The following is an 11,351-nucleotide window of genomic DNA, read 5'->3' as shown; positions in this document are numbered from 1 at the left end:
GCCGATCTGGATTTCTCCCAGGCACGGTCGTCTGGGTTGAGAGACATTGACAGCACTAAAACACTGGAGTAGAACCCAGTGGAATTAACTCACTGTGTACAGTTGGGAAGTTTTAATGGCATGTTCTGTTCCTGTAAAATGGAGTGTGCAGTTTCACTCTGTGGGAGGGTTTCATGTTTTTGATGTGGGGAACAAATACATGTCAGTCTGCTATGAGAAAACAAATCTGTATTGGAAGCTAACTAGAGTCTTTTTTGTTTTCTTCTTTCCTTTTAGTACTGGATGAATGAATATACTTCTTCCCTTGGAATTGGAGTGTTCCATTCAGGAATAGAGGTGTACGGCCGAGGTACGTACAAGAAGAACATAACTTACTCTCTGTTCCGGTAATGCTGTTATTTCAAAAAGATTTTTCAGGTAGTGAGGGAAGTCTGGCTCCTGAAACGTGTTCATCAGTTTCCTATTAAAGTTCTCATCTCTTTGCCTCTGGAAAAAACCTTGGATATGAATAGTGTGGTAGTCACCTTGCAATCTTGTCTAATGCTATAGTGTGCAATTTCCTCAGCTAGGCATACAAATCTTCATTTTAAGTTCTGAAATACCTGTTGTTAAAACAAATATATGCCTCATGTAAGCATGGTTGAATCGTGTTTCCTCAGTATTCTGCCAACACTTAGTGTAAGGAGGTAATTTTTAACTACAGAAACAATAGTCTGCTGCAGGTAGGCACATAAAAGCGCATGATGCTCAGGAAAAAAAAGTCTATTCCTTATTGGTAGGTTAGTTTGCTTTGAAGAGACAGTTTCTTAAAAAGGCATCCCATGCATACTGTTCACAAAAGATGCACTTGTGATAAATACAGCAGTACATTCCAATTTTGCTAAATAGGTTGGACTTTGGGGATGCAGCTGCCTGCTCTGTGCAGGCCACTTTGCATCCCCGCTGCTGCCAGAAGGTGTTTGTGAGGCTGCCGTAGCACAGGCTCGGGTCTGAGGTGTTCTTGCCCATCAGTGTAATGACACTCTGAGGTGATGGTGTTGCTAAAAGTAGTCTCCATTTAAAGAAGAAAAATCTACTTCAGTTCTGTTTTTGGAATGTGTTTGGAAGTGAGGGTAAGCAGCAAAAGGTGTGGCATGCAGTCCAAAGACCACACAGCACACAGTTGTCTTAAACTTATAGATGTTTCAGCTACTATAATGGTCACATTGTAACTGGGTTTGCAAAAGCAACAAATTGACAAAATACAATGCTTATTGTTAAAACTTTTTTTGATTTCTTTTTAATCCAAACCAGAAAGACCTGACTCTTAATAGTGCTGTGCCTGAAACCCAGTTCTTGAGCTGTGCCAAACCCGTGTGCCTCCCTTCCTGTTCAGATTATAAGAGCTTTCTCACATAGCAGGTCATACCCCTGCTAGAACAATGACTTGCATTTTTCAGAGCACATTGAACTTAATTTATTAACCTGTTGTAAAAGAGATTATCCACAAAACTGGGTGCTGGACTTGGATGGTGTGTTACGGGTTTTGCGGAAAGGAAGCGTGAAGTCATGCTTAAAGCTTTTTATTGCGCTGCGGGTGTGGCGTGTGGCTTTATCTCACAGACACAGAAGGAAGCTAAAGCACACCATGATATTCTCATGTACTGTAAGTGCTTATGCCAGCAGATGCTACGTGCAGACTTCAGATGCCTGCACTGGTTTACTTTCTTGTTATAGTAAAGAACTTGGGACAGTTGAACTCGTGCAAATTAAGAAATTAAAGAACCATGTAGGCCACTATGTGATGCCACACTGAGAACCATGGTGTGCTCTGAATAGAAGTGTCATCAGCCCTTTGAGGATGCAGTACTTTGAATCCCTAATCTAGAAATGCCTTAAGTGGACTCTTATGGACAAGCATGTAGAAAGAGCATTCATTGGTAGGATGCTTGTAAATCCTCACTTATACATTGAAAAACAGTATATGCTTACTGTAAAGTTATTCAAGTTAAACCTGTACACTGATGTAGGATATTTTAATTAGTTCGGCTAGTAACTAACAAAGCTATTCATTTCTAGCTCCTTGCATTTGTTACCTATGTAAATTAGCTGTCTGGTTTCTAGCTTTAGGTCCCTGTGAAGTGCTCCCTCAGTCAGTGAGCTCTGCTGGTTTTCACTGCTGTAGTATGCCATTTTTGTTAAATCTCCACTTTCTCTTTCAGAATTTGCCTATGGTGGTCATCCATACCCGTTTTCTGGAATATTTGAAATTTCACCAGGAAATGCTTCCGAGTTGGGGGAAACATTTAAATTTAAGTAAGAAAGATACCTATTTTCTTGCTTTTGAGAAGGCATATTAAAAAGACAACATGTTGCATTTATTTTTGAGGATAGATGTGTTGAATGATACTACAGGATTTCTGACTTCTGAGAAATTAGTGTGTTTTCTTTACTTAGAAATGAAAGATGGACGGAAGCAATGAGACAGTGAAGTGTCTCCATCAAAGACCATTATTGTTAGCATACAGTTATGTATCCTTAAATTGTACAAATTATGTGGACTTGTGGCTAGCTTTTGTTATTCATACAGTATATACAAGGGGGTAACTTTTTCAAGGTAGTGAAATATTTATTCAATGAAAAAGATGAAAAGTGCTGCTCTTCAAGGTTTCCCCGTCTCTCTTTCCACTTTCTCAGTGTGATTGCTTTGACCCTTCCCTGCATTACAATTTCGTATCTGTTCTCAGCTGTCTCTTAGAAACAATATCATTTGGAAAAGAGGGAAAAATTGCATCCAGTGTTAGTCAGAGTTAAGTTGCAAATAACTGAAGTGAGCTACAGGTGGACAATCGGCAAGGAAATAATCTCTCATGCTAAAGACAAAAGTGGTGCTTTAAAATGGCATTGGAAGAATCTGTGTTATTCTAGGAGGGCAGAAAGATCTCACCACCCACAGTGGGGTGATTTTTGAGTGTTGTATCCACCTATATCACAGAAGCCTGATCGCCTTCTACTCTGTTTTTCTTCTAGGGAGGCTGTGGTTCTAGGCAGTACTGACTTTATGGAAGATGACATAGAAAAAATAGTAGAAGAGCTTGGAAAAGAATTCAAAGGAAATGCTTATCACCTAATGCACAAAAACTGCAATCACTTTTCTTCAGCTTTATCCGAGGTAAACAAACATGAAGAGCTACAGAAAGGTGCTTCCCAGGTGGCTACAGAGCTTCATCTCCTTCCTATCTTTTGGAGTGTTTGGCCTAATTTCCAACTTCCCATCTCTGTTATCTTGGGCAAATGCCTCCATTTTTCAGGTTTTATTTGTGCTTATGTCCAAAGCACAAGATTTTACTTCTGAAGAGGCTAAGTATTGTTGTCATACATAGTTCGTGTTCGAGCAGGGGTGCATTCCTAATTGAGAGACGTAATAAATCAAGTATTAAGAGGATTTCAAAAGCATTTCAGATGCTTTAGAGATCACTACTGAAGATAGAACCACGTTATTTTTATCAGTGTATCCCCACAGAACCATCACACTGAAAATAATTTTTAAAGTTATGACCTACTGTTAAAGAATAACAGAGGCATTGAAGTTTCACAGAAAATATTAATCTTCTGCTTCAGAGGCTTTTGTCAAATTACTGCTCTGCCAGCACCTGCATCCCGGTCATGTAGATGCCTGAGCAGTCATGCAAAGTATCTGACTGGAGTGGAATGGACTTAGCTTTCTCCCCTCAGCTTTATTTTAACATGATCAGTTTGCCAGTATGATTGAACACCTGCTCACTCGTGTGTGTATCAACACAAGGAAAAGGGTCAAGAAGAAGTAACCTAGGACAGAGGGGAATGGCAGTTGTGATTTTTATTGGTAGTTGGCAGTCTCTGCTTGTCAGAATTTGTTCTAATGTTTCATTGAAGCACTCCAAAAAAGGGATGGCTCCATGGTGAGCTTCCATAAAATTTAATTGCTCTTTTTTTCAAAGGAGTTAATGGCACACTTACTGTATAGCCTGGGCTTTTTTGTAGACTGTTTGATCTTCCAGTGATACTTTCTAGTATTTATTGAGATGATGATTCATGTGCAACGCTGGTACAAGTAAGTAGGGTGAGACACAGACAAAGCTGCAGTTGGCACGAAATCTGGCCTATATGGCCAGGTTTTTGCCATACTTTTCAACCACATGATCATGTTGTTTCTATTTTATGTCTTGATCTATTTAGTGTTCAAATTGAGTATAAAAACAGGGATAACAACAGGTTAAATGCTGCTCATTTTCAGCAGAGTAATGCTCCCGTTAGCTGTGATTTTTCTCCAGATTTGCTCTGAAGTGATACCAGAAGTGAATATGGAGGTAGTTAAATAAAATAGCTCACTCCTTGAGAGTGACAATGAAACCGATTTAACAACTGCTGTATAGTAAAAACAAGTATTTAATGCAGCTGTATATATTTTTGAGGAGTTGAAACTGGCTTTGCGTTGTACAGGTTCTCTTGTTCCAGTGAGCCTGACTCTGTGTGTGCCTTGCCTGGGTGCTGTAAGACAGTGACATCTTGTGCAAAGTCACCAGAGGCCATACAATAAATAGCTCTGTGCATAACTCCATGGAACTGTAGTATTGACACCGTCATCTTGACCGCTTGATTTCAGAGTGCTTTTTGTAATAGTGGGATTTCTCCTGCAATTTCTGTTTCTGAGGAATTACCGGTGACTAGGAAGCATAGCTTAGCTCATTTCTATGCCTTTTATAGAAGTTGTTCAAAAAGAGGTGGTTAGGCTTTTCAGGACTTCTAAAAAACAGTGTAGAACCATATGTCAAACTCTCACAGTGGGAAAACAAGTCTCCTTGTGTGACTTTGGATGCTGCTTTCACTGATGGAGAAAGTTGTCTTAGTGCAGCTAACTTGAGTGCTTCTTGACTGGCGTTTGCAATAGGTCAATTGTAAGGCTGCTGCAGCTTTGCTTTTTTATTTACAGTACTGTAGTTTTGTTGCTGGTGAATGCAGAAGACAAATTAATCCTTTCTTTTCCCTTCCCTCCTAGATTCTGTGTGGAAAAGAGATTCCACGATGGGTGAATCGCCTTGCCTACTTCAGCTCTTGCATACCGTTTCTCCAGAGCTGTCTGCCGAAGGAGTGGCTCACTCCTGCAGCCCTCCAGTCTAGCGTTAGCCAGGAGCTACACGAAGAGCTGGAGGAAGCTGAGGATGCAGCAGCATCAGCTTCCTTGGCAAGCTCAGCATCTGGGTCTAGAACTGGTCGCCACACCAAATTATAAGTCCTCCTCCAAAGTAACAAATGGTTCGAATTACTTCAGTTTAATCTCTCCAGCAATTGACTTCCTGACAGAACACGAGAGCTGACTCTAGAACATTGTTTTTATATGCAAAAAAGGCTCTCGCCAACCCCTGTTTCAGCTCAGGATTATTTATGTAGTGAAAAGAATTGCTGGGAGAAAAGGGAAGGATTTTGTGTGAAGCCACCCTTTTCATTTTCACCTGTTTGGTAGACCTGGGTTAACTTAACATCTTGTATAAAGCAGAACTTAAATTATTTGTTTACAGTATTGTGTACTGCTGTTTACAAGTCCTGTAAGGACTCCTGCCACCACGGAAGAAGAGAGAATTTGAGTTTGGTTTAACTGTTGGTATAACTCAAAAGCAGTGGTATGATGCCCTGGATGAACTCTCCCCTTTGTTTTCAAGATTATAGGCAGGTGAACATTAAATTTCTGAGAAATGCCAGAAACTGCTGAATACTATATGTGTGAACAGGGTACTGTGCACTTAAAGTGGCTGATGTAAACAGGTAGATTCCAGGATGTAGGGAGACTGGTTTTGTCTAAGATCTGTTACTAGAATTATGACCTCTACATTAATGAAACTGTGGATTTTTGCACATATGAAGGGAAATGTCTGTCTCATTACAATGCACATTGGTCCCTTTGTTGTTTTTTTTTTAAACTGAACCATGTAGTTTGCATCCCATCTTCTGGCTGTGTTTCAGTCTGCTTCAACCAGGATTTAGACAGCGAATACCATCTGTTAGAAGCATTAACAAATTTTTCACTCTTTGCTTTACTTGATTTCAAACTTGTATATAAAAGCTAGTAGTTGTATTATCTTTTTTTTTTTCTTTTTGTTTGTTTCATATAGTTTGGAATAGTGTACTACAAACCATTTATGGTTGGGGAATGGCCTTGCTTTCTGCTGCTGATTTTGCTTCATTTGAGTTTGTAAACATTCGTGTCCTTTTTTTTTTTTAAGCTATAAATGACCGCCCAGTTGTGCATATCTGCACAAATTATAGAGAAATCCTAATTTATTTTCCCACAGTCTCTGTCTGTGGTGTTAGCTTTCTTGTCAGATGTAATGAAGAAAAACCTGAAAATTGCGTATGCACCTGTGTGTTTACACAGCAGAACCCACTAATCTGCACACACAATTATATCTGAAGGTAAGAGATATTATTTTCTAAAACACAGAAGTATGTTTGCTGGTAGATTATAATTAGAGCTAAATTATAATTAGTGATCAGAATATATAATGGAATGCCTTATTCTTGTTCACTTACCAAGAGAATTAATGGTTCTTCCAGTCATTAGTGTAAATTAGTGAGGTTCTATTGTGCAGATAAGGATACAGTAGCACAAACATGAGGGAGGTGAGCTTGGGTATTTTGTAAGACTTGCTGCCTTAAACTAACAACAAACCATACCATCCGTAAACTGATCAGCTCACGAGGAAGTGCACGTTACTAGAAGTATAAATGATTCTTCCAAGCTTTATTTTCAGTCTGTTGCTGGGTTTGGTTTTTCCATTAAGTGAAATACTGACTCTACAAGTTTCTGCTGTTTTAAAGGAAAGAGAAAAAAAAAAGTCCTCTTAGGAGGCAAGAATGCTTCATGTTAGGGATGCTCCTAGCCATGGGTAGCCGGTGCCAGTGAACCCCCCAGGAAGGTGCCGTGGGCTGTATCATGGAAAGAATTGTTACGATCGCCAGCTCCGACTCGCGCTGGAAACGAGCGGAAGCTTTTCTGCTGGCAGTTGGGTTGAATCCTTTGTCAGCCAGTCTTTAAGGATTCACTCATCTTCTGTGACGCAGTGTAGGTACAGAGAGAGAGATGCTCAGTTCCGTGGGGAAAAAATCAAGTGAGACTTCCTGGAATGAGTAGGGTAATAGTCTCTTTAACTGCAGTTTGGTACATGTTTTAATAATCTCTTCTACCAAGTGGGAAACGCTTAAGACTGACAAGTCTGCCACTAATTACCTTCTCTTGTTTGGTCTCCAGAAGCTGGACATACTGACTCTCCCTGTTGAGTGCTTTTTCACTTGAATCTCTGAATTTCAGTTCTCCTTTCTTTTTGTCCTGTAGTGAAAATGAATATGGTGGTCTCCAGTCAACTCTCAAGCATTACAGAACTGAATCTCACACTACTTACAGCTCAGAGAACGGGCCGCAGACAGGTTATTTTGTCCCTGCTGTGCAGCTGTGGTAGTAACGTGACTAAGTCTCTTGGCCAAGGCAGGTCCTTTATTTCAGCTCAGGGTTGAGGCCACTGATCTAGCAATGTACTGTAGCTTTTCCTAGGTTTTAGGAAAAATAAATAGAATGAATTTTCATTGCTACCTAACTTTTATGTACCAAAATCAGCTTTTTAGGCTTCTGATATATCCAGAGCGCTAGGTCACAAATCTCTACACCTTCATTAACACACACAACTACAGCATGTACAATGCAAGAACGTGACAGATCACAGCACAGTTTTTATTTAGAAGTAAAACTAAGACTATTTTTTATAAAGCAGACTGGAAAGTTTGTAACAAAAACATTCATTTTATTGGTAGCTGTACAGGTGAAAATACTGTCTTACGCTCCTGTTTGGTGTTTTTGTTTTTTGTTCCGAAACCATCCATTTGTAAATCCTGTGAGGAAACTGACACCTGAACCCTGAAGGCTGTGGGATGTTGTATCAGAGCAAGTGGTACTGTAACTCCAGTCGCGTGCTGTCAGCTCAGCCTCCGCTGGATGCCTCCAAGAACTCACCCTGCCAGTGGTTACTCCCATTTGTTAGCAATAGAGCAAGTTACCTTTCACCAGCATTACTGCCAAGCAGGGATTACTTTAGCCTACTAACGACCACACTGTGCTAGGACTAGAACACTCCAAAATGCTGTGAGAAAGCTGGACACCTGTGGAGTTTTTTTCCATCAAAACGGGTAGAAAAATATCACTACTTCAGGGTTCTGCTCTGTTTACTTTCTCATTCTCGTTTAATTTTCTGTAAGATAGTGCTTTTGATACGTATTATATCCTTTAACTCAAAGTCGTTTTATTTAAATGCCATTTTCTGTTCAGCAAGCCAAAAAAAATCCGATGTACTGTCAGTGTGCACCAGTAACTCCAGAGTGGCTTGGTAAAAACATAGTTGCATTACTTCTAAAATTTGCAATGCAATTCTGATCACTATTGATACATGAGAATTTTCACTGTTGGAAGTTGGTTACAAGTTGAATATTCACTGATGCATTTTTTTGTAAACTTGTATTCAAGTTTACGGGACTACATAGTATTTGTATAAAATTCAGAGAATTTTGACTTTTGTTACCTGTACATGGCAACAAGTTGTCTAGCATCTGAAACTTAAATCCATCAGTTTATTAAAAATACTTTTATAAAAAAAGACGGTTGGCTGTGCGTCTTATTCCCCTGGTACCTGCAGCTGGTTTTGTCAGTGCCACCCAAGCTCATCTTGGTTTTGAAAGATGTTTTCACAGGAGAGTAAAAATATCCAAGGGTTTCTTACAGGCCGTGTTCTGACGCGGGCATCAGGAGCTGCAGTTTGGTTTCTCTGAGGGATTATCAAGAGTCGCTAGTTTTTAATAGACTAGATTAGAAATCTTTTCAGGTCTGGTGTGCTGACTACAGCTGTTGGGATACCCACGTGCCCGGGTGGGCTTGGGATGTGTTGCAGATACGACATGTCTTATTCGACCAATTTGAGGAAGCCACAACTGTGTTCCCCAGTGCTCACCACAGCTCGGGAGCTGGGTTCAGCAGGGGTTCGAGACACCTCCAGCTGAGAAAAGCCTTCCCTGCAGCCATGATGCTGGCCTCACTCATCTTCTGCCCTGGGTGACTGTGGGGCAGCAGTGTGGGGGTTCAGACACACACCTTCTGTGGAGCTTGGGTCTGGTGGCATGGCGGCCCATGGGGGTCTTCCTTTACAGGGAGATAAATGACATCAAACCAGATCCCCCACGCCAAACAGGACACAGACAAGTGTTGATGGGGCTGTAGTGAAAGGTGCCCAGCCTCCCTGCCAGCGAGGGACGGCAGTGGGGGGGAGGAGATCCTCTGTTCCTGGTGGGTGCCCGAGTGACACAGCGAGTGCCGTTTCGGCCGGTTCCCTCGCGTTTCCCAGGTCTGAACAGCCATTACTGTTAGCTCAAGCAAAGCTGGGCTTCCCTCCCAGAATAAGAATAATGCCCCATTAAGCCCACCTAATGACAACACAAATCATGTCGAACAGAAAATGGCTTGTGTTCCCTGCTCGGGCTTCTGAGCCTTGCGGGTTTTGTTCTGCTTTTCCCATTCCTAATTTGCCTGTGGGAAACGCTGCCTCCCCCCAGCCCTCCCAGGACAGGCACACAATAGCTGCTTGTTTTTCGCCTGGAAGGAATTGCTGAGCCTTTAAATAGCTGGAATTGAGTTTATTTTTCTTCCGTGCTTTAGCTCGTTCGTTACTCCAGTCCTAGCATCCCAGAAGTGAAGATTTCCAAGAGCACTGGAATTTATTTTTTCCTCCCCAAAAGTTGCTCTGCATCTTGAATGTCGTGCACCAGCCCCATATTAGAGTCCCTCACTAATCCTGTGGTGAAGCGTCAGCTTCCAACAAATTAATTCACGTGCCATTAAGCAAATATGACCCGAGCAGTGAGGACTAGCAAGAGCCGATAGCAATACAGCCAGCTCAAACACAACTCTAAAGGTCAATTATTTTTCATGTCAGAGAGAATTGGAAATTTTAGTAAAGGCACTGAACGAGAACAGCGATAGTCGGGGTGACCAGCCGAGCGGAAGCTGCTCAGGCTGGCTCTTACCCCCAGCACCCTGGGGGCGAGGGCAGAGAAATGCTTCAGGGAGCTTCCCAGCTTTTGAGGATGCTCCCACCCCCGCAGTCACTCTCTTTAATCTGTTTTGCCCTCCCAGGAGCCTTAGGGCTTCCGTGTGCACTAAGAGGTTTAAAGGAAAGACAGTCCCTGTGGCCCAGACAGCTGCCTCTGCCCCACGGCTCCCCACGCAAAGGCTCCTCTGGTGAATGGGCACGCCATGGCACGGCACAGGGTGCCACGCTCATCCTTGCTTTTGGAGAGTACAGATGAGTGTAGTGCATCCCCCAGAGAGACGGGCAGCCTCCAGCACCTCTCCAGGTTGCACCGAGTTTCAAAGGTGTAATGGTTGGTGCCAATATTGCTGAGGTTGTCTTCAACTGAGAAGGAAAAGGCTTTTATACTAAATATACCGACATGTAATTATTTACTGATAATATACTGCAGAATTAAACCAAGTACAAATAGGAATCCGTTCAGAGCTGGACTATGCACCTTCCAGGTCCTGCCCATGGCATAACCTATAAACTGGGAGAGCTGGCCAACACTCCAGAGGGCTGTGCTGCTGTCCAGTGTGACCTGGACAGGCTGGAGAGCTGGGCAGAGAAGAACCTAAGGAGGTTCAACAAGGGCAAATGTAAGGTCCTGCACCTGGGGAGGAAGAACCCCAGGCACCAATATAGGTTAGGGGAGGATCTTCTGGGAAGTACTACAGAGGAAAAGGGTCTGGGAGTCCTGGTGGATGGCAGGCTCTCCGTGAGCCAGCAATGTGCCCTTGCTGCCAAGAGGGCCAATGAAATCCTGGGCTGCACAGGGAGAAGTGTGGCCAGTAGGTCAAGGGAGGTCATTCTCCCCCTCTACTCTACACTGGTGAGGCCACAACTGGAATACTGCATCCAGTTCTGGGCTCCCCAGTTCAAGAGGGACAGGGGACTACTGGAGAGAGTCCAACATAGGGCATCAAAGATGATTAAGGGATTGGAGCACCTCCCTTATGAGGAAAGGCTCAGAGAGCTGGGGCTCTTTAGCCTGGAGAAGGCTGAGGGGAGACCTTATTAATGCTCACAAGTTCCTAAAGGGTGGGCTGAAGGATGACGGAGCCAGACTCTTCAGTGGTTTCCAGAGACAGGGCATGGAGCAATGCATGTTGTTATGGTTTGAGGAACCCACAACAATTTATTGTCACTTAGACAATTACTCTCTCACTCGATGACCCCTCCCCACCCAGGAAGGGAAATCGGGAAAAATCAAGGAAACCTGAGGGT

General features: G+C 42.5%; 1 protein-coding gene across 1 annotated transcript; it reads left to right on the top strand.

The window, feature by feature from the left end:
* The first annotated feature begins 226 nt into the window (after positions 1 to 226).
* On the top strand, positions 227 to 8,657 carry DESI2 (desumoylating isopeptidase 2). Its single transcript, XM_014951117.1, has 4 exons — positions 227 to 349; positions 2,202 to 2,295; positions 3,010 to 3,151; positions 5,018 to 8,657. The coding sequence occupies exons 1-4, from the start codon at positions 283 to 285 to the stop codon at positions 5,249 to 5,251; spliced, it is 537 nt and encodes a 178-aa protein (XP_014806603.1). The 5' UTR covers positions 227 to 282; the 3' UTR covers positions 5,252 to 8,657.
* Positions 8,658 to 11,351: the final 2,694 nt, after the last annotated feature.

The sequence above is a fragment of the Calidris pugnax genome, unplaced genomic scaffold, assembly GCF_001431845.1.
Source record: "Calidris pugnax isolate Ruff unplaced genomic scaffold, ASM143184v1 scaffold24, whole genome shotgun sequence".
Classification (NCBI taxonomy): Eukaryota; Metazoa; Chordata; class Aves; order Charadriiformes; family Scolopacidae; genus Calidris; species Calidris pugnax.
This window is presented reverse-complemented; position numbering and strand designations above follow the sequence as displayed.

Excerpts from the sequence above, each read along its gene's own strand:
- DESI2 (XM_014951117.1), top strand. The coding sequence starts at position 283 with ATGAATGAATATACTTCTTCCCTTGGAATTGGAGTGTTCCATTCAGGA. Across the intron at positions 350-2,201 it reads AATAGAGGTGTACGGCCGAG|AATTTGCCTATGGTGGTCAT; the intron begins GTACGTACAAGA and ends TTTCTCTTTCAG. Across the intron at positions 3,152-5,017 it reads TTTCTTCAGCTTTATCCGAG|ATTCTGTGTGGAAAAGAGAT; the intron begins GTAAACAAACAT and ends CTTCCCTCCTAG.